Genomic DNA, 22440 nt, shown 5'->3' with positions numbered 1-22440 from the left:
AGGTTTTAACCTGAGAGACACACCGGGTCCTGGCCACCCCGCTTATCCCCGCCCCGGCCTGGACTGGTCACCTCCTGGTGGGCCTCTTGGTGGCCCGAGTCGCTAGTGCTGCAGCCACTGGCGCGCTCTAGGCGCGGGGCGGGCGGGATTCTGTGACCCACGGGCTGGTGGGTCAGTCTGGGCCAAGACACTGAGCAGAGGTTGGTGGGCGCCTCCAGCCCAGAAGTCTCGCTCAGGAAGGCCAAACTGCCCTGTGGCTGAAGGGGCGGCGGGGCCGGCCTGGGACAAGTGAACAGACCTCTGTAGGACAGGCCGCCTCAGCCCTCTGTGGCACCACCGACCCGTCCAATGGCTGGAAGTGGGAACCTGGAGCACCTAGGTTCTGGACACTAAGACAGAGGCGTTGGCGCTGTCGTGCCCACAGTGTGCCCAGCGATCTGCCCTCAGGGCTTTGTGTGCTCAGTTGCTTTAGTCTTGTCTGATTCTTTGCCACCCTATGAACTGTAGCCCACCAGACTCCTCTGACCATGGGATTTTTCTAGGGGAGAATACTGAAGGGGGTTGCCATTTCCTTCTTCACTTCAGGGACTTTGGAGGTGACCAAAGCTTCCCTCATAGTTCAGTTGGTAAAGAATCTACCTGCAATGCAGGAGACCCAGGTTCGATTCCTGCATCGGGAAGATCCCCTAAAGAAGGAAATGGCAATCCACTCCAGTATTCTTGCCTAGAAAATCCCAGCCAGAGGAGCCTGGCAGGCTACAGTCCATGGGGTCGCAAGAGTCAGACACGACTTAGCAACTAAACCACCATAAACTGCCACCAAAGTATCTAAGACTCTGGCAAGCCCTTTCTCTGGCAAGTATCTAAGATTCCTTCCTTCTCCTGCTGTTGGAAAACCATGACCTCTGCCAGAAACCAGCAGGGTGCTTTCATATTTGGGGAAACGTTTGTTGTGAAATAACATAATTTTCTATAACTCCACGAGCTTTTAGTCAAAATGTGTCTGTACTCCACCCTGCCCCTGCCAAACCAATTATATTTTGGAGCAACACCACCATGGGATTCTGATAGCTGATTGAGAGAACCTTACTACGGATTTCCTCTAAGAACCAAAGCATCTCCTTTGCTCTTCCCCACACTTATGTTGGGTAGGTACTAGCACTCCTCGCCCTCCCTTATAACTGAGTTTCACAGAGGTCAAGTGACTTGCGCAAGTTCACATGGTAAGTGATAGACAAAGATCTAATCTAGATTTGTTTAACTCCAGAATCTGTGCTTTCAGTCACTTGGTACTTCTAGGAGAACAGGAGGGATGGTTTACATCTGCTGGGATGAGGCAAAGGAGAACATTCTTTCCCCTTTTAGGGCGTTGCTCGTGGAGAAAAGTCTGCTGGGGCTCCTTATCCCTGAGCTGCCCTAACTGGACAAACCTGGACCCGCTGTCCTTATGGAGGCTGTGGGTTCTCCTCGGTCCTGTCCTCCGGTCTGTCATTGCTCCTGTGTCTCGGTTTAGATTCTGCTGTGTCGAAGAATACTGTGACTGAGAGCTGGGCATCCCTGTGCCCTTCCCGTGGCGTCTGCAGAATGGTGCTGGCGACTCCTGTGGTACCTGGAATGCTAAGTTTCTGGGTTTCCTCACATCACTGCCACCTGTGAGACTTAGAGTGTGTCATTTGGCAGCCCTGAGTCTTCCTTCTCCCCAGTGTAATTGGAGATGCTCACACCTCTCTCTCCTCTCCTGGGAGTGAGTGTGAGAATTAACTACCAGAGCAGTCCAGAATGGTGAGCAAACAGCTCTAGGAGTGCTCCGTGAGAGTGTGTGATGGGATAACACACCCTCTGGCAAGGCTGGGAGGAACTTGGAAGTGAGGTGGCTGGCTCGAGTCCCACACCTTCATCCAGGTGGGGGATGGCTACAGATCTGTGCCTTGGGAGCCCTGGAGATTGACTTGGCTCTGCTTGGAGACTGTGGGAGCTTGATCTCTGCTGGGCTCCATCCCAGCAGTTCTCTCTGTCCCAGACAGAGCAGCCTTGTTCTCTCCTCCTTAGTCACAGCCATTGTCTGGCACAGAATTCTGGGGGTGAGAGGTGTCCTGGGGCTTGGATGCCCTGCAAAGGCCCAGTCTGGCGTGACTCCTAAATTAATAATGTATTTAGCTGTGGGAAGGGATCCTTGAGAGAGAGGGTCTGAAGGAGGTGTCCTTCTGAATGTGTAAAGGCCCAGCCTGGCATGAAAAGGGTTACCAGAAATAGCAGCCATCTTGCCGCAGAGGGTGCTTTGTTCCCAGCTGAGGAGCTGAATGAAATTCTTTCTAGGGCTGGTGGAATTCTCATCCAAAAGCCTCCCCTGCCACTTTGAGGGCCCTTCTCTGTGTATGCACACACACACACACACACACACACACACACACACGCACACGCACCCTGGTTCCCCTTGAACCTCAGCTCAGGAGTTCTGAGGTGGGCGGCAGGGAAGAAGGGGCAGTTTGCTTAGGGAAGGAACGTGGGTTTGTTCACTGAGATTGGATAAATGTCATTTTACTTCTTTGTCTCTGGGATCTCAGACCTCTGAGGCCTGAGAGTATAATTCATCTTTGAGCCCACCCCACCCTCACCTTAGCCGTTTTGGGTACTCAGCCGCTTTCCCTCTGTTTTCTCCACAGCAAGCCCCACCCAACACGGATTGGCGATTCTCTCAGGCCCAGAGACCCGGCACCAGCGGGTAGGTGACTGCCTCTCCAGCCCACCCTCTTCTCTGCGACACTTTCCTCAGTGATGACGTGGGAGGAGATTGGGGAAGAGAAGGGGAGGGCTCAGCTTTGGCTACAAATGGCTTCCTCCCTCAGTTCCAGATTTCAGGAAGGTTTTGTGGTTTTGGGGGCTGGTGCACAAACCCCAGAAGGAAGAGGCTCCTACTGTGGCTGTTTTGGGAACACACACTCATCCCATTCCCTTAGCCCCACCACACAAACCTTTTCTTGTATCTTGGGGGCTGTGTGAGAGCGAAGCATGGTCATAAGGCTGGTCTCTGGGTGGAGAGGAGGCTTTTTATACCTATCTGTCTGGCTCTGTCCCCCTGGCCCAGATTTGGCTGCCCTCCATCCTGACTGGGGTTCAGGCAGAGGAATCTGGGACAGAAGGAGGAGAGGAGGAACTGTCAGCAGTCAGAGGCTCCTCCAGAGCCTGCAAGAAGGAGCTGAGGCTGAGGGGAGGGAAGCCAGGCAGCTGCAGGTGGGGCTGAGGCGGGAGAGCGCCTTGGAGGGGCAGGTCGCCCAGGACCCCCCACCACCACCACCACCCTGCCTTCTCCGCCTGCAGACCTCTGGTCTCTCCACTCTCAGCTGTCCTCAGCTCAGAGCCCATCTCAGTGTGCCTCTCCCTCCTCCTCGTCTCTCTCCCAGTTTCTGTCTTTATTGCTGTGTCTCGGTCCCTGCCATTTGTGTCCACCTGCGCTGATCTGTGCCTTTCGCTGCGCCTGCTATGGCTAGGTGCTCAATAAATGTGGAATCGGTGAATAAATGTGGCTCCTCCTTCGTCTCAGTCTCTCTCCTTTTCTGTCTCTGCCTTCCTCTCACTGCCCCTGACTTCTCTGTCTCTCCTCCTTTCATCACTTCCTAGTATTCTTCTGCCTCCAGTCTCTCTCTTACTGTTTTTGCTTTCCTCTCTGTTCTCAGCCTGTGTTTCTTTGTTTCTGTATATCTAAGTCTCTTTTCTGTCTCTTTTTGCCTCATTCTCTGTTGCTCTTTCTTTATCCCTAGGTCTTTTATCCTGACTTTTACTCTTCGTCCCTCTCCCTGTCTGTCATTTCTTAAAACTTTTGGGCAAGCCAGCACACACATAGGCGCCTATACCCGCCAGGCGCTCTCCCTCCCCTGCCCCTCACACACAGAGCCTTTGATCCCTGCTGTCCCCAGTACACCCTCCCATCCAGGCTGCCCCAGCTGCCCAGATCAATCTGGTATGAATTCCTGCTAAGACAGGAACACCCTGGGGCAGGGGTGGAGTGGGGGAGGACTTCAGCAAAAGACCTGCAGTTGGTCTGAGGGGAGAAGGGTGGGCTCTGGGCCAGGCCTCCCTGTTAGAAGTTGGGAGCCTGGTGGAGACCAAGAGGCCCAGAAAACAGAGGAGGGCAGAGCTTGGGCTGCCTTCCGCAGCTCCTTGCTAGCTGGACACTTGCTGCCCACGTTCCACTCAAATGCTACAGGTGCTGAGTCTTCACTGCCACCAGAGCCCAGGACACCTTGGTGCAAGGTGGAGACTCAGGTCTCGGGCTTGTGAATCCTGCCTCTGGTATCGTGGTCTCAGGCGGCTCCTGGCTGAGGCCCCTAGAAGGCAGCAAACCTGACTATTTGGACTGCCCTTGCCCTCCTCTTGACCCCCGCTATCTCCTTTCTCCCTGCTGGTCTTGCCAGCCTTCCTGCAGGTTATCCATTAGGTCATTCGTTTATTCGCTTGTGTATTTATTTATGCAACAAATATTTATTGAGCATCTACTATGAGCCAGGCCCTTTGCTGAACACTAGTGTATAACAGTGAACAAGCAGATACGATCACTGTACTCACAGGCTTCCATGCCAGCAGAGAAGACAGAAAATTGACAACAAATTACACTGAAATCACATCTAGTTGCAAGTCTCAGTAGGTTCTAAGACAGTTAGTTATGTGAGTGTAATGGGGTGGGGTGGTAAGGAAGGGAAGTGACGTTGGAGCTGAGGTGATGAGAAACACAGGGCAGTTTGTGTTTCCTTGGCCCTCCACCGCCCCAGGCCGTGTGCTGGCCCTGAAGCAGAGCTCACTGCTGCCTGGGAGCCTCAGCAGTGGACTAGGATGTGCCTCTGGATTGGGTGCTTACCCCGCCCTCCAGTCCCTTTTCATTATGTGAGAGACATGGCAGCCTAACTACACGTGGGAGCTCTTGAGATGGAGGAAGAAGGCTCAGGAACTCTCCCTTCCTCGGGCGGCTTGAAGGGGAAGGAGTCAACATTTCTGACTGAGCTGCAACAGGGGCCCAGACAAAATCATTGTTAGGGGTCTGGTTCAACAACTGTGATTTCCCTCTTTCATTCATTCAGTAAATAGCAAGAGGTGGTGTTTTTAGGTATAGGAGATATAAGATAGACATAATCTCTGCCCTCAGGGAGTTTATAGTGTGTTGAGGGAGACAAATATTAATCAAATAATTACTCAAAAAAAGTGTGAGATTCCAGCTATCCTAAGTGCTGTGAAGAGCGTACAGTCGGTCTTGAGAGTATACAGTAGGGATGTGACCTAGCCAGCGGAACAGGAGGACATCAGGAAGAAATGAGGTTGAGAATCAACCAGGTGAAAGAAAGGGAGGAAGAGCATTCCAGGTGGAGGAAGGAGCATTTGCAAAGGCCCTGTGGTGAGCCCTCTCATGATCAACAGAATGGTGGGAGTTTTTCCCTGCTGCCATTCTGATGAGTCGATGGGAGTGGGAGGATGAAGAAGGGCGGTTTCTCTCATTCAGGTGAACCCTGGTTCTGGCCCATCTTGGCCACTGGCACACCAGGTTCAGAGCAGGGCTAGTGTTGAGTTCTTCAGTAAACCTGGTTCTGGTTCAAGCCAGTGCTGTGGCACGTTGCCTGGACTAAAGGGAGTCTGCTGAAGTCCTTGCCTGCCAGGGGTTCCTCTTCTCTTCCACCATTGATGCTCAGGTTGTCTGCTTGGCTTCTAGTCCCAGCAGCTGTTGTCTCAAGCCTGAGCCCAGCAAGCCAGTTCTCCTTTCTCAGGCTGTGCCCCAGGCCCCTCCATGCCGCTGTTCCCAGCCTCTGCCCAGAGGAGACTCTCCACTTGGCTTCCCCTGGTCCCCACACTGTTCTCCTTTGATGCACCACACTGCCCTTCCCCTTCTATTCTGCCTTCCCTGGGGGACACTGTCTTTCCCTCTGTTTGGGCAGCCATTCAACAAACAAACCAATAGCAATTTACTTTTTTCTGCTCATAATCCTTGCTCATGAGAAATAGAGAAAACGGTTTTTAAAATCACTCATAATTTTACAACCCAGGGAAACCACCACTAACTTTTTTAATGCAGAAAATTTCAAACCTGTGCAAGAGTAGAGACACTGGTGTAATGAGCCTCTCTGGCCTCACTCTCCATCTTCAACTAACCCCCTGACTTATTTCGCGTTTCCCTCCTCCCACCGAATTATTTTAAAACAAATCATAGCCATCGGATTTCATTAGTCTTCACTATCTTTAACAGATGATTCATTTTTTAAACACATAAACACTGAAAATAATTTAATTAATATAATAAAAATATTAATATTATCAAATATTTAGTCTGTATTCAGATTTCCCCAGTTATATATTGCTCTCTGTTAACCTGTTTGTGTGCTTATCCAAATTAAGGTCCACATTTTGTATTTGGTTGAGAGTCTCATGTCTTAAGCTCTCAATATTTTTCAATGTATTTCAAACTTTTTTCTTGGTACATTTAGCACGCGCAAGTGGCTGCTCTTGCTTTTTCTGCTCTTGCTTCTTTTGTTTCTGCCGCTGCTGCTTTTTAAAATCTAATCATCTAGATGAACTGATCACAAACTTGTTCACAGGATATCAGCACATTTTAATCCCAGTCAAGTAGTATATTTCTCACTAGTTTTGTTTGTTTTTGTTAGTAATTGAGGTCATACTGTCCATCAGTATTGTAGCCTTTTTTTCTCTTTGTACCACATCATAAGAAAAGTTCTTCATAACTCATTTCGTTGTTGCATAATAGCCTCTCTAATGGGTAAACATTTTAGCTGGTGCAGACAGGCTTTTCCTACATTAAAAAGATACACATGCACTTAGATTGAACACAGTTAAACCCAGGCTAAGGTCAGGGGTGACTTCCCCATATTTCTCCTTGTTTTGAGCAGGATGCAGGGAGCGTTTAACCATAGCCTGGCCTCTGGGGTTGTCCCTCACACACACTCCCCCAGCATGCCAGAATACAAACTCCTTAGGGTAAGATCATATCATCTCTTAAATCCTAGGGCCTGTCACAGGCACTGACACTTGGAAAATGGTCAGTTAGATGTAGTCCATCTCCTTCACCATTATTTTTCACTGTTCCCCAAATCCTGGAAGAGTTCCCGTCCCTGCTGAAGCCAAGTATGTTGTCATGTATAAGATCGTAGGCTTTGGAATCACATTAGGCCAGTTTTGTGTGATTTCACAATAGCTGCCTGTTGCCAGCTGTGTGATTTTGGGGAAGTCTCTCAACCTCTCTGAGCCCTGGTTTCATCTGCTGGGAAATAAGGATAATAACACTTACCTGTGGGTGTTTCTTGGGCTGAAATAGACAATATGTATATAATTTAGTCAGCCCAGTACCCAGAAGTAAGAAGCTCTCAGTAAACGGCTCAACAAGAACTCTCTCTCTACTCATCTCCTGCCCATGTGCTTGGCCTCCAGCCTTCAGTCATTTCCTAAGAATCTCCTCGCAGCCCCGCCCAGTCCGTCATGGTTCCAGGCCCACCTTTCCACTCACCTTCATTCCCTCAACACTATCACCCACCAGCACAGGTATCCTCCTAACCTGCTGTCTGACCCTGTTGTCCACTCCAAGCCCCCTGCTGCTCGCCCCATCTGCTCTCTCCACTGGATCCGCATTAGGCCCTTTGTCTGAGCCTGAGCCCTCCTGCCTCAGCCCTGCACCCCCAGACAAGCCCAGAGAGAGCTCAGTCTGCCTGCAAGTGAGGACTCCTGGGTTGTCATGGCGACAGAGGTGGCTGAGGCTCCATCACTGGGCTCCTCCCCTCCCAGAGGTGCCCCCCATCCCTCGGTCTCCTCATGGGAGCAGCAGTGATCTTCTTTTTTTAAATGCCAGTAACTTAATGGTTTATTAGTCACTCAACAATATTACAAATATTTAAAAATTACTTAGTGTAAAGAGTTGGCAGCAAACTAATCTATTACAGAGTTAAATTACCAGTACAACAGACTGGAGATTTAGACACCTGGAAGATAACAATAAAAGAAACTAAAATATTTTAATAAAAAATTCAAGTTGGAGGAGTTTACCTACCTTAACGGTGATCTTTAAATGCTTAATTGACAACCCCCTTTTGTATACGTCAGAGACTTCCCAGAGCTCTTAGGATAAGAACACAATCTCCAGTGTACACTTTGTGGCTCCACCACCACATCCTAGAGCAGCCACACTGGCTTTGTTAGTGCTTTGAGCTTGCTGAGCTCCGCCCAGCCTCAGAGGCTGGGGCTTTTTGCTCCTTTTGCTTGGAAAGCTCTCCCCACACTACCCTTCTCCTAGTTGACTTTATTGTATTGCTCAAACCTCTTAAAGTTGAAAGAATAGTATGATGAACATCCAGATACTCTTTAAAACTTAGATTCATCAGTCGTTAAAATTTTGCACATTTATTTTCTCTTTTCTCTCTCGCAACATGCACACAGATACCCCCTGAACCATTTGAGAGTTGCAGACCTAAAAACATTTGAAATACTTCAGTATCTCTCTCCTGATAACAAGAACATTCTCATACATAACCACAAAAGAATGCTCACATTCGAAGACTTTAATGCAGTAATACACAGTCCAGTTGCAGATTTTCATAAACATTCCCCAAATGTCATTTTAACCTGTTGTGTTTTTTTTAACACCAGAATTCAATCAAGGAACATAAATTGCATTGGCTTGTTTACCTCTCTCATCTTCTTTAAAACAGCCTCCTTGTCTTTGGGGGGTGTGTGGGGGTGTGGGGGTGGGTGTGTGTGGGTGTGGGTGTGTGTGGGTGTGTGTGGGTGTGGGTGTGGGTGTGTGTGTGCTGTGCTGTGCTGTGCTGTGCGGGTGGCGCTGCTCTTTGTGCTGGGCATCAGTTCCTGTCGGTGTGTCTCAAGGTCAGTGATGCTCAGCTCGTTCACTGGGTTAAAGTGGTGCCCCCAGATGTCTGTGTTACAAAGGTGCTTTCACTATGCTGGTGACTAGTCAGTGATCCATGGGTGATATTTGAGTATTCACTGCTGATCTTGCCTGAATCGGTCTTTACGTCGGCAGTTACAGAGCATTGATTTTCTATCCTCCGACTTTTCTTTGACTGGCATTCTCCTCCAGATCACCTGGATGGTTTCTTCAGATTTAAACTCCCTGTCTTTTCTTCGGGGAAGCCTGCACTGACTGGCTCCCTAACCCCGATGAGGTCAGTACTCTCTTACACCCCTGCTCTCTGCCTCTGTGGCACTTGTCACAATTACAATTCAGTGATTGTGCAATTATTTACTGTCAGCCTGTCAGTGGAGACTGAACTCTGGGCTGTTTCAATCATGTTCACAGCTGCAAACCCAGCACCCAGCCCCGTGTCTGGTACACAATAATTGCTCAGTAAATACTGGTTGAATAAGTGAACCCAGAGTTCCAGCTCTTGCCACTCTGCAGAGGGAGAAATGACATTCCTGCTTTCTCCTCCAGCCCTAACTCTTCATTTGCTGGAGAGACAGGAAAGAGGGCGCACACAGCAGCTGGTCTGGGCCTTAGACTTGTCCGCTGCCTGAGTTGCGAATTCCAGATCAGGGAAAACCACAAGCACGGACAGACCTCGGAAAAAGCATAAAGCTGTTCTTGACTCTGCTCAGCCACTGTGACAAAACACACACACTTTTACACTCCGTCCCTCCCCCACCCCAACTTAGGGGCCTTCAGGGCCTGCCCTCCAGCCCCTCCCCTGGTGCAAAATGCTTCTTACCTCATAGTGACCTAACTTTCTCAGTAGGGCTCTCCTCATTAATTCAGGCAACAAGCATTCATTGAGGAGTTTCAGTGTTCCAGACAGTGCAGAGGTCAGCTAATAGACTGTGTGTCAGGCTGCTTCCGCTTCCCCTCAAAAATGGAAATCATTTGAGCCTTCGAAATTCTCTTAAAAGCATAGGAGTAAAATTACTATGGGAAAAAATCCAGGTTGGGGTACCATTCCTTAGAGTTCAGGTTAACGTTTTTAACAATTATGAATCACCTCGTGTTTTTTTCAATGTTTAGAGCATCTAAAGTTGTTAACTAGGTGCTTCAGTAGGAAACAGGCACAGCCCTGTTCCCAAAGCTCAAGGAACTGGCTCTGTGGGTGGAGCGGATTGCGGGGGATAGGGGGTGGGACAGTGGCAGTCCCCGTGGGCCTAGAGCTGCCACAGAGCAGCCAGTGGGGGTGGGAACACGGCAGAGGCGCCTAACTCAGCCTGGGTGGGCCCAGGGGTCCCCTCTGACAAACTTATTCGCGTTACGGTACCAAGGCAGAGGTAGGAAGCTTGCATTCTAGGAAGCAGTATCTGACCAAAAGGAGCTGTTAAGAGTGAGTGAGGAATCAGGAAGGGGACTCAGAAAGGGTTCAGGATAGAATGCTAGGAGTGGGGTTCTTGGGAAATAGGAAGGGCTGGTTCTCAGGAGCCTGTGGATTTTATCCTGAGGACTGAGTGAGCCGCCGAAGCATATCAGGGTTGAGTTTTAGCAGCCTCTCCCTCTACCCCAGTGTCTCGTGAGCCTCCCAGCCTCTGCCTTTGGGTTCTCTCTAGGTTCTCAGGCCTTTCCCTAGCTCTGGCGCTTTCTCTGTTTCCCACCCTCCACTGTCCTCTGGAGAGGGTCTGCTCTCCCTTCCTGTGAGCTACTGGGGGACTGGCAGGTGGGGGTCTGGCTTCTGAAGGATTGTGTAAGCTCCCTCCTACCTTGCTGAAAGGGGCAGGTCTTGGGTGAGAGCTAGGGTTGGGCACTTAGATCTGGGGGCCCTGAGCGAGGACAGGAGGGGCGGAGTGGGGTGGCTTGGGAGAGCACGCTCACCAGCCCACTCTTTCCGCAGATCCCAAAATGGCGATGAGACCGGCACCTGGCCCAACAACCAGTTCGACACAGAGATGCTACAAGCCATGATCTTGGCCTCCGCCAGTGGTAAGTTGTGCCAACACGTGTGGAGTGGGAGACCTGGGGTCCTGGGTTGCATCCCACAGCACCGTGCCCCGAGACTGGCTTCCAACCTATATGTCAGCTGGTCTGAAACAGCCCTTAATTCCAGGATATAAAGACAGGTTAGGAGTAGCTGAGGGATGGGGGCTCTGGGATGCCTGGAAGGAGTGAACAAGAAAAGATCCTTGGAGGAGAAGTAAGGAGCAGTGGTTACAAGTGTTGCCCCGGAAGGGACACCTATAGGTCGGGTCCTAGCTCTGCCACTTACAGTCTTTGTGCCTTTGATCAATTTGCTTAATCTCTCTAAACTTCAGTTTCCTCAATCAAGAAAATGGGAACAGAGACCTCAAAGGGTTGCTGTGAGGATTCAGTGAAATGATATGCCAAAGCACAGAGTATTGGGGCCTGGGGCCTGATCCATACCTGCCCTGAAGCCATGGAAGTGGGTGTGGATACTCCCAGTAGGAAACACACGCTAGACCTGTGGGACCCCTCTCTTTTCTTTGTTGCCCCCACTTCCAGAGCAGGATTTTGGTTTTCCCACAAGGTAACAAAGACCTTCAACGATAGAGATTCAGGTGATGCTGCTCTTCAGGGATGACAGCCAAGAGTCCGGGGCATGGAGGGAGAATGACGTCATTAGCACGGAAGAGCGCAGGCTCTGGAGGCAGGCTGGCCTGGATTCCGGTCACGGCACCACCGCTTGGCTGCGAGTCCTCCAGCAAGTGACTCGTCCCCTCCGGGCTGGCTGCGGTCTCACTGACTGTAACATCGGTATAGGAACAATGGCTCAGAGGAAGGGCGCAATGGTGAAAATTGATGGTGGTCTCTTTTGACCCATGGTGGGATAGAAGGTAGAATTAGAATAATGCCTGTTAATAAGCACTAGTTTCTGGAGCAACTAAGGGCTTCCCTTGTAGCTCAGTCGGTAAAGAGTCTGCCTGCAGTGCAGGAGACCCAGGTTTGATCCCTGGGTTGGAAAGATCCCCTGGAGAAGGAAATGGCAACCCACTCCAGTATCCTTGCCTGGAAAATCTCATGGACAGAGGAACCTGGTGGATTGCAGTCCATGGGGTCGCAAAGAGTCGGGCACGACTGAGCGACTAACACACACATACACAGAGGCTGGCGGAGGACTCAGGTGCTGGCCTTGCTCAGTGAACTGAAAGCCCCACTGTCCAGTGTCTCTGGAGGCCTGGTTAGTGGAGAATCAGGTAAAGTCACAGCAGTAATCGCTGCCGTTGTGCCTGCACGCTGCCCCAACTCGCGCTCGGCAAGCTTGATGGGCCTCATGTCGGTGGATCTTCTCACAACTCTGCAAGGCAGGTCTGAGTCCTTCCATTTGACAGATGAGGAGACTGAGAAGCTGCTTGCTCGAAGGCCCCCATTTTGAGCTGCACACTGGAGATTCTAACCCAGCTTGCTCCTAAGTTCATGCCCTGTCTGCTCCAGTGACCACGTCTGCCTTTCCATCCAGCCTCAGTTTCCCTTTTAGATAAACAGATTTCTCTTAATACTGCATTATTCTCCCAGATTGGAGTTCTAGATAAAATATAGGATGGCCAGTTAAATTTTAACTTCAGATAGACAACAAATAGTATTTTAGCATAAGTAGGTCCCATATGTTAGAACTGGGACATTACTATACTAAAAAAAAAAAAAAAAATTTTACATGAAATTCACATTTAACTGGGCACCCTTTATTTTCATTTGTTTAATCTGATAAGGCTTCCCTGGACGTCTGTGAGGCCGTGGGGGCCAGGCCCATGGCTGATGAAGAGGAAGGGAGCAGCGGCAGGGGCACCAGCCTTCTGGGAAGACAGGGCTGGCCCAGGTTCCGGGGATGAGGAGGGGTAGTGGGGCTGCTATAATTCTCGAGAGGCCAGACCCTGAGTATGAGAGAGGCGGGTGGCGGGGTCTGAGAAGATGCCAAGTTGGACTCTTGAGGGAAGTAAACAGACAGTAAGGTATATTTAGCTGTTGTGGCTTTAAACTGTAAAGCCAGGAAGCAGCCTTTTTAGCCTAAATCCAGATTTTAAAAACAGAAACGGAGTCAGTATTTATAGCCCCAGACCCTCCCAGGAGGGCCCTGGGGTCACTGCAGGCTGCCTCCCCTGTTAGGGTTCCACCCCTCCAGCCCACACAGGGCCTGACCCAAGAGTAAACCCTGGCCCTGGGGGATGGACCCTGGGGGTGGAGGTGGCAGGGTCAGGCCCTACTCTCACTTTCACACCCGATTCCTGGCCCTGGAGCCAGAGAGGTTCCTGGAGTCCAGCCCGGCCAGGCCTGTGGGGCTGCTGAGGGCGAGCGAGTGGGGAGAGTAAGTACACTTGGGAGGCTTTTTACATAAACATTTGAGGAGAAGGTGTGCTCTCAAGGAGGCTGCGGTCTGTGGCTCAGCCGGCCCTGGTGAGTGTGAGCAGGCCTTCCCGGCTGTTTGGAGCTTCTGCTTTCAGCCCCTGGGTGGGGACCGCAGGGCAAAGGGGGAACGCTGGGGCTGGGAGACATTTCCCTGAGGTGAGGCTGGAGTGGGAGAGGGGAGTAGAGGCGGGCAGTGCCTTAACCTCCTCCAGGCCAGAGCACCCCCAGATTCTTCCTTGCTGCTCTTCAGAGTCTGTTTCTTCTTGCGCTCAGGGAAGATCCCAGTTCCTGCCCAAACTAAGTCTTGCAGGGTAGAAGGAGGTGCCCTTGGAGACTTATTCTGCAGGAGATCAGAGCCTGCAGTCCAGCTGAGGGTGGGGTCAGACAGGACCTTGATCAAGGTCACATGGCTGGCTCTTAGTGGCAGAGCTGACTGGACAGAACTCCAGGCTGGCCTGTTTGTGTGTTACACTCTGGGTTTCCCAATCTGCTTCCCTCCTGGCCAGCCCCACTTCAGTGCATCCCATAACGCAGGCCAACATCAGGTTCTGTGCTTCTAGGGAAGGGGTGGCAGGGGCTGGCTTTGTCATTTTTGTCTGCTCGGGTGCTTCTGAGAGATCCTGGGTGTGTTGTAGGTTGTGGGTGGGCCTAGCTTCCAGTTATCCAATCCTGCCCTTCCTATCTTTCTATTTCTGCCTCCCTTCCCCCTTTTTGTGCCCATCTCTTCCCCTCTCTCTCTCTCTCACTGGCGCCTCTGACGTCTCCCCTCTTTGCCCCTAAATCACTTGGGAACCCTGGCTCTTGAAGCCAGAACTGGGCCCCTCCTCCCAGCACTTATATTCCCAGGCAGGGGGGCGGGGCGGGGCGGTGGAGGGCTGACTCCCTCCTGGAGTTAATTAGAGAAAATGTAGAAATGTCAGTGGAACGAAAGGACTGGGGGAAGGAGAGAAGGAAGTGGGCGCTGCTCTCTCCCACCCAGCCCACTTCCCCGCCCCCCTGAAGGCCCCTGGACGCAGGGATTTGGGACTTGAAATGGAGGTTGTGGAAACCTGAGCCTGGAATGAGGAGGCGGAAAGACTGGGGCTCCTCTCTCCTTTGCTTTCCCTTGCGTCCCTCCCCCTCTGATGCTGTTCTTTGAAAATATTTCCTGTCTCTATTTCTCAATCCCTGGTTGATGTCCCAGGATTACTCAGCCTCTCTGGCTTTAGGCACCCTCTCTGCGCACTCCCAGGGTCTAAGGTGGGTAGAGGAAGGCCAGGTCGAGGAGCCCTTCTGCTGGATGGGGTCTGGCTGGGCATTTCTGGGGCTTTAACTCTCTAGCTGCCAGAGGACTCCAACAGGAGCCCTCCTGAACTCAGCAGAGTCACCAAAACCCATTGTTGTTCTTTTTTTTTTATTTAACCCCTTGGACAGGGGGCATGGAGAGGAGAAGCCGTGACACCCGGTATGGTGACAGTGACAGTGATGAGGGTGATGGTGATTTTGGCAACAGCAAACCTTTAGTGAGCTCTTTCCAAGTACCCAGGCACTTTCCCCTGGAATCCTCACCAAACCTCAGTAAAGTAGGGTCTTCTGTATTTCTCTCCCTTCAACGGGCCACACATCACCTGGAGCCACATGTCACCTGGATATGGTGTTCAAATGCAGATTCTGAGAGCCTGTGATTCTGTCAAGCTCCCAGGTGATGCTGAACCAGGGGCAGAATTTGCAGTCCTTGGGACCCCATTTTCTCCTTGTGCAGAGCAGGAAGCCAGGCTCTGTGATGTCACCTACTCTGATATTGTGAGCCTGGGGCCACATTGGACCTAAGACAGTTGGTCAGTCATCATCTTCTCAGCCTCTCCCCTTCTTCACCTTCAGAGTAGTGATGAGGTTCAGGCCTCTGCTGGTGGTGACCATACCCTACAGCTGCACCTAGGATGTACTTAGGCCTCACCCCCACCGCTCCCCACCCTCCTGTCCTGGCTGGTGTGGCCTTGGGAAAGTCTTCTACCTCCTCTGACCCTGACTTCTCTCATCCCTGTAGCAGGGTTCTAGCACACACCTCCCTGGAGTGCTGCGTGCAGGTTAGACACCATCGTGCACGTGCAGCTTCTAGCAAGGTCCCTGGCACAGAGTAGGTATCGATTGCTGTTCTGAAATGAATCCCTGGAAGAGCCCCCACCCCTCACTCAAAACAGAATGACTCAGTGCCCACTCTGTGCTTGGCACTGGGTGAAACAGGCTAGGAACCTGCAGGGACCATGGACGTCTAGCATGGAGACCAGAGAGGCTGCCCGGAGAAAGGCTGGGCCAGGGTCTCAAGAATCAAGTCTCAGCCTGGTGAGATGATGGCTAGCATGTTTGATGCCCTTACCAGGCAGTGGGCACTACTCTAGGTGCTTGATGTATGTAATCTGAGTTACAAGGTGCTTGTAATCCTGGTTAGCCTTCACCAAACCAGAGGAGGGTAGGTACCGTTATTATCCTCATTTTGCAATTCAGAAATCTGAGGAGACACAGGGAGGTTAGGGTAGGCTTGGCTAGTAGGTAGAGAACTGGGAAAACAAACCTAGGTGGCCACTCTGGAGCCTCTTAGTTCTACCCTGTGGGTCAGGATGACATGTCCAGTGCTCTCCCTGCTGGTGCTCTAAGAGAGGGACTTGGGGACCCTGAGGTTTAGCCCCTGACTTTCCCTTGTCTCTGCAGAAGCCGCTGATGGGAGCTCCACCCTGGGAGGGGGCGCCGGCACCATGGGCTTGAGTGCCCGCTACGGGCCCCAGTTCACCCTGCAGCATGTGCCCGACTACCGCCAGAATGTCTACATCCCTGGCAGCAACGCCACTCTGACCAACGCAGCTGGCAAGCGTGATGGCAAGGCCCCGGCAGGGGGCAATGGCAACAAGAAGAAGTCGGGCAAGAAGGAAAAGAAGTAACGTGGAGGCCAGGCCCGAAGCCACAGGGCAGCCTCCCTCCCCAACCAGTCCAGCCTCTCCCCACCTGTGCCCAAGCCTCGGATTTCAGGGCTCACCCCCAGGAAACTGGTAGGGGCCCAGGCCATGCTCCCCTTGGGAAATGGAAACAAGTGCCCGGTCAACACCCCCCTCTCTGCCCCCAGGGGATTGAATATGCAAAGGGAGTTCTGCTGGGAACCCCCATCCAATCACTTGCTGTGCCCATGGGGGTAGTGGGGTTTGTGTAGACACCATTTATCACACCCCCTTCAGTTACAGCTGAACTCCTCCATCTTCCAAATTCAATCAGGCCCATCCCCTACCTCCCTCCTACCTACCCTACCCTTCTCTTTTTTAAGGTGGTTGGGGTGTTGAGGTACCCGGTGACCTAAAAAGGCTCATAGTTCTGAAGAGTTGGAAGGGCATCATGACTTCTTGACCTCTCCTTCAATTCTCAAACTTCCCCCAAAAGCATGGTTTGGTGCCAGTCCCTTCACCTTCTTCCAGAACCTGAGACCAAGCTCAAGTTTTGGGGAGACATGGTCACCATTCCCATGGTACTGATGCTTGCTGGATTTAGGGAGGGCATTTTGCTACCATGCCTCTTCCCAGCACCCTGGGGACCAGTCTTCTGTTCTGTTCTGTTTGTCATCATTTGATGTTCCCACTGCATGCTGTGACTTCCCCCTCCCCAAACAAGAGACCCCACTGCATGTTCTGAGACAGTGTGGGGTGCTAAGATAAAGAAGCTTGTGGGTGTGGATGGGGGGTGGACAAAGCTTGGTCCCATCAGTTAACAGGGTCTTGCAGGAGGCTCTGTATGCCCCAGGGTACCGACCAGATCCCCAGGTTCCAGCCAGAAGCCATGCCCCAGGCTGGACCCTCATCTCTCATGTACAGGGCAGCCTGGCAGCCAGCGGTGGGCTGAGCTTCCAGCACCTGTGGGTTTGAACTGGCCTTGTGGTCCAAGGCAGCTCTGAGCAGGATTGGGACAGGTCCCCTGGAGAGGTCAGAGGGGCCTCTGTGGGTGCTGGGTACTCCAGAGGTGCTGCTGGTGGAAGGATCCCTGTGGCCCCAGTAGGGAGGGAGGGGCCCGCTCGGCTGTTTTTGGTCCCTGGGTTGGGAAGGACGAGAGCTAGAGCAGGGACCAAGTGGACAGAAAGTGTCAGCCTGAGATCAGGGCTTCTCCACAGGGCCCCCCTTGCCCCAGCGGCCCCAGCCCTTCACCTTGCCAGGTGCCATTCCTTCTCTGTGAAGGCCACTGCCCAGGCCCCCAGTCCGCCCCCTCGTGGCCAGAGCCTGGTTAAAGTCCCCCAGTGCCTCCTTGTGCATAGACCTTCCTCTGCTCACCCCTCTGCCCCTGGGGTCCCGCTCACCCAGCGGGGCTTCTCAAGAACCCCACTCCAGCCCTTACTTAGTATAGGAACCCCCTCCCTCTTGCGGCTGGTGTAGAATAACCGATAGTGTATAGTGCGGCGTATTTTTCCGTGATGGCGAGCGGGCGGCGGGCTCCAAGCAGCCGTCCGTCCCCGAACCCGCCCGCGGCGGCCCGTGCTGTGTTTTGTGCTGTGTCCACGCGCTGCGGCGCCCCCTTCCCGCGTACTGACTCCTCTAAGCGCTTCTCTTTGCATAGTCACGTAGCTCCCGACCCCGCCCCCTTCCTGTGTCTCACGCAAGTTTTATACTCTAATATTTATATGGCTTTTTTTCTTTGAAAAATTAAAAGGTTTCTTCTGAAAGGTGGGCTGTTTCTGTGTAAGAGATGAGGGCTCCTGGTGTGTATGGATGGAGTGATGAGCTCGGAGTAGTATGCTGGAAGAGCAGGATCGGGAGGCGATGATTGCGTTGCGTCTCGGTTTTTGTCGCTGCCTGAGTATCTGTGTATAATTGTTAAATGCGGCTGTGTATGCGTGCAGCATGATTGTGCACATATAATCGGTGTCTGATTGACCGTAATGGTGCCTGTGGGACTGTACCGTGTGTGTGTAATCGGCTTGCGGGTCCGCAGTGGAGGAGGGATTTCTGAGCGCGACGTGGCAGTGCGCAGTTGTCTGTCTGCCGCCGTCTCCAGGCAGAAGAGCAGACCGGTGCGAGGGGGCGGCGCGCGCTGAACAGAGCTGGAGCGGGGGCTGTGGACGCTTCCTGAGTTCCGCTCCTTCCCTGCTCAAGTGACCACCCTGAGCGCCCTCCCGGCTGCTCGGGAGGATGCTGGACTCTCCTTTGCCCGCCCTCCCCCCCACCTCAGGGGGCTTGGGAATGCCGCGAGGGTGGGAGGGAGGGAATGCCAGAGGCCCAGTGTATAGCTTGCGCCTGTTTTCCCATCTGGAATTCACATTCTAGGTTACACTCTGAAGCAAAGCCATGGAAACGGCAGGGTTCGCCGCTTCCTTACGTGTGTGCAGGAAAGGGGGAGGAGGGCATCCAGGGGACAGAGGGCACGCCGGACATTGGATTGCCCGCAGACCAAACGGCCTCCCTTCTTCCTTTCTCGGCGCTTTCACTACTGGCCTAGCCCACCTCCCGCCTCCTCCAAGGAGAGATTGGAGGTTGCTGCCGCCAAAGCTGCAGGCAACAGAATGGGAGGAAAGGCCAGAGGGTGCGGAAGGATAGAAAGACCCACTAGGGTTATGAGGAAAGGTCGGTGAGGGCGAGGGCGAGGGCATGCCCAGCGGCAGGGTGGGGGTGGCTGTCTCTGGACATCCTGTGTGCTTTCCTGGAGTGGGTCAGGCGTCTGCAAGCGCCTGAAGTCCGTTGTCATGGAAACCGAGCCTTCCACATAAGCTTCTGGGGGCAGCCTTCTTGCGGGGGAGGAAGGGTGGTGTGCGCGGCCTGAGATGGAAGCAGGGTTGTTTCTGAGAGCCAGGCTGCAGAGGGCGGGGTGTCGGTAGCCTGGGTTCTATTCCAGGCGCGGCAGGAGACTGGCAGAGCAGAGCATGTGAGCAGCTGTGGTTGGTCCCGATTGGTGAGTGTGCCTGTGCGGCCTAAGCCAGAAATGTGCGGCCTCCAAGGGTAGGGAGGAAGGATGCAGGGAGCCCGCCTCCACATCCCCAGCCATCCTGAAGAGGTAGCTGCCCAGGCTGCAGGGCTACTTAATGAGGCTTTTAGTTCCAGAGCTGTCCAAATGGCCTCGTGTCCTCTCCAAGCCCCTCCTTGTCTATCCTGGGTCTGGGCTGTAAGGTTTCTTTGTGCAGGCCACTGCGTGCTCAAACAAGTCTGAGCATCAAGACGTCTGTCTTTTGACCTCTGCTGGGCAGGCTCAGGTTTCCACCCCAGGGTGAGCCACAGCCGGGAAGGTGGTCTGTGGCCACCAAGTGTGTCCGCAGGGAGAGGAATGTGGGAGAACGTCAGTCACAGGCTTCCCTTAGCAAGAGAGGCCCAGGAACTGCCAGGAAACTGCAGGTGAAGTCTGGAGTCATGGGGAGGTGGGGATGGGGTCCCAGAAAAGGGCTGAGCTAACAGGCATCAGTGCAGAAGGGCAGGGGCTGAACTGGGGCCCCACTCCCTTACAGAGACAGCCAGCCCTGCACCCAGCCAGCACATGAAGGTGCCACCACCCTTCTGATGATTTGTCAAGTCAGTCAGTCACAGGCTTGAGGCAGGACAACCGGGGAGGAGCCTGGATGACAGTGAAAAGAGTACAGAAACTCACAAAGGAAGCTGTGAGGCAGTACTGTTTCAATGCTTTATTAACAGTTGGAAACAAACCCAACAAACTGGAGGTGATGACATCCCAGAAGCCCAAGAGGCAAGGGAAACAGGTTTGCATTTTGTCCCTTTATTGTTATTATTAAACGCATCTTAGCAAAAGTAGATTAAAAAAGAAAGGGTCAAAGCCCCAGATGTCAGCAGGGAGGAGGGGATTGAGGAGAGTAGCAGGACCCCCCAATCATAGTCCTCCCAGCACTAGCTCAGGGGGGCTGCTGGTGCCCCTTTGGAGACAGGCTCTAGCAACCAGAACCCTTCTGCCCAGCCTCAAGGCCTCCCTGGGGGTGCCTGAGGTCTCCTAAGCTCCCCTTGCTCTAAGAACTATACTTTGGGGCCAGGCTTTTCCAGTGCCATTCTCACCCCCTACCTGGGAGTGGGAAGCTGAGAGGAGCACAGAAGGGCAAAGTGTTACCTTTAGCCAGAGGATCTGAGCTTCCTGTGGCTGTGGCCACTGAGGCATGTGGCCTTCCCACTGCTGAAGAGAGAACAGGGTGGGGCGTCCCTGGGCCCACTTCTCCAGAGCGTCCAGTTAGCATCTGCACATTTGGCTTGATAAATATATTAAATTTATAAAAATTCTTTGTTGTTTGAGAGCTCCTATTACGCTTAGGCCTGGTCCAGCTCAATCAGAGAAGAGCCGCCTCTGGCCCCCAAGTCAGATGTTGGGGGTAAGAGTCTGCACTGGCCTCGAGGGCCCAGAGGCTTGAGGGCTGAGTGGAGGTCCAGAGGGGTTGCTCAGAATTGAGGCTTGTGGTGAGAAATCCCAGGGACTCTGGAACCTGGCATCAAAGCCTCTTATATTATGGAGGGGAAAGGAGGAAGGGTTATTTTTCTTAAAAAAAAAAAAAAAAAATTCATATAAAAATAGATCCATTTGCAAAACAATTTCTCAACCAGGAGGCTCCACCTCCCCTTTCCTTGGAGACAGAGGGTAAGGTGTGGGGATGGTCACAGGACAGCCCACACTTTCAGATGAGACCAAAGCTCTGGGGAGGGCGTGAGGAGGAGGGCCTGTGGCTCAGCCGGGGGCTGGTACTGGAGGAGGGTCGAGAGAGGCCAGGGCAGGCTCTGTCCCACCCTGCCTGCCCACCCCCAGGCCCTGGCCTAGGCCACAGCAGGACAGGTCAACGTGGTCTAGGTCCTCCTTGTTTGGGGAGGTCTCTCTCAAATGGTGGGGTGGGAGGGGGATCTGCTCGCCACTTCCTTGGAAGCACCTCCCAGTGCCTCCCCACCAGTAATAGACAACAGGAGCCAGGGCAGGCAGAGCAGCGCTGGGAGATGGAGCCCAGAGGTTCCTAAGCCCATGCTGCTCTCAGGACGAGAGAAAACACAACAGAAAAGCACAAACCCAGCACAACTGACCTAGGCAAAGCCCACTGAGAGGCAGGGGCTGAGAGAGCAGGTGGGCCTTGTCTGAGATGAGGCCCCAGAGAACAGTGGAGACACTTGGGGTTAAGGCAGCAAACACAGAGCCTGCTTTGGTAACAAGAGCCAGGACTGCCCTGGTTGGGCTCAGGCCCCCCCACACTGCCCTTTCCTCTGGCCTCCAGGCAGCTGAAGCTGTGTGCGATGGGCAGAGAGCAGCATGCCGGAGAGTAAGGTGGGGGTCAGGGTGATGGAAGCGGCCACCGCAGAGGAACACCTCCGCGACCCTTCAGGCACATGCTGCAGGCGGGACAGTCTGGGGCTCCACCGAGGAGCTGCTGTGGCCCCAGGACCTGGCTTAGCTTGCACGGCCAAGCAACTCTGTGGTCTCCTCGAGGATGGTGGGGACTTCCTCCTTAGGCATCTTGGCAGGAACACAGGTCATGGCATCCTCCTTGGTCAGCTCTGAGACTAGCTGAGATGTGGCTGCACACGCTGCCTTCCTGGCGCCTGCAAGAGAAGACACGCGCCATGTTGTCCACAGAAGGCCAGTCTGCTGTCTCCATCTCTACAGCAGATACTCGGCCAGTAGCCATGCACACGCATTGCCCCGGGTCAGTTCAGAGGCCCTTCTTGTAAAGGAGGGGAAGAGAGCCAAGGACACATGGAAGATACCTTTGTTGGGGTAGGAGTGGGGGCAGAGCACGTTGCAGGCAGGGAGAGCAAATCTGGCTCTCACATTCCTTTGTGACAAGCAGTACAAGAGTGTAAATACAGCTCTGCAGACAGAGCAGGGCTCAAGCTGTTTTCTCATTGGAGAGTCATTGGATGTAAACAGACTTAAGCTTAGTAAACAGTAGTAGTAGTTTGTTTTCTTGGCAGTCCTCATGGACGCTCCTAGGCCAAAACCACTGTCAGTCAGCCCAGGGCAGGGCAGGCCTTCGCAGGTGGCCGGCCAGAGGGGCTCCTGCAGAGGAGCAGCAGCCACGCGTGGTCACCACCTGAGGCCACCCCACCTGTGTTCAACCCTCCCCCTTGGGCCATGCCCGCACAGCGAGCTCTTGTCCACCTCTTCAAGGGCAGCAGTGGGGATCCGAAGGCCAAGGGCAAGTGTGCGGTGTGTGTGGGTGTGTGAAGGGGGAAGGGTGAGCGAAGGTATGTCGGGGA

The 22440-nt window shown here is 53.0% G+C and overlaps 2 protein-coding genes across 23 annotated transcripts in view; one reads left to right on the top strand and one right to left on the bottom strand.

Moving 5' to 3' along the window:
- The window catches only part of LOC102191519 (protocadherin gamma-C4), a 171637-nt gene extending 153695 nt beyond the window's left edge, over positions 1 to 17942 (top strand). For all 20 annotated transcript variants that reach the window (XM_018050238.1, XM_013965630.2, XM_013965636.2 and 17 more), the window contains exons 2-4: positions 2664 to 2722; positions 10806 to 10894; positions 15959 to 17942. In XM_018050238.1, the coding sequence (XP_017905727.1) occupies positions 2664 to 2722; positions 10806 to 10894; positions 15959 to 16185 (375 nt within the window). In that variant the 3' untranslated portion in view covers positions 16186 to 17942. The remainder of the gene's footprint in view (positions 1 to 2663; positions 2723 to 10805; positions 10895 to 15958) is intronic.
- Positions 19872 to 22440, bottom strand: part of DIAPH1 (diaphanous related formin 1) — a 116444-nt gene continuing 113875 nt past the window's right edge. For 2 of the 3 annotated variants that reach the window (XM_018050227.1, XM_018050228.1), the window contains one exon: positions 19872 to 21783. In XM_018050227.1, the coding sequence (XP_017905716.1) occupies positions 21632 to 21783 (152 nt within the window). In that variant the 3' untranslated portion in view covers positions 19872 to 21631. The remainder of the gene's footprint in view (positions 21784 to 22440) is intronic. The other variant, XM_018050229.1, reaches the window with a different exon arrangement.

Source organism: Capra hircus, chromosome 7, assembly GCF_001704415.2.
Source record: "Capra hircus breed San Clemente chromosome 7, ASM170441v1, whole genome shotgun sequence".
NCBI classification, from domain to species: Eukaryota; Metazoa; Chordata; class Mammalia; order Artiodactyla; family Bovidae; genus Capra; species Capra hircus.
This window is presented reverse-complemented; position numbering and strand designations above follow the sequence as displayed.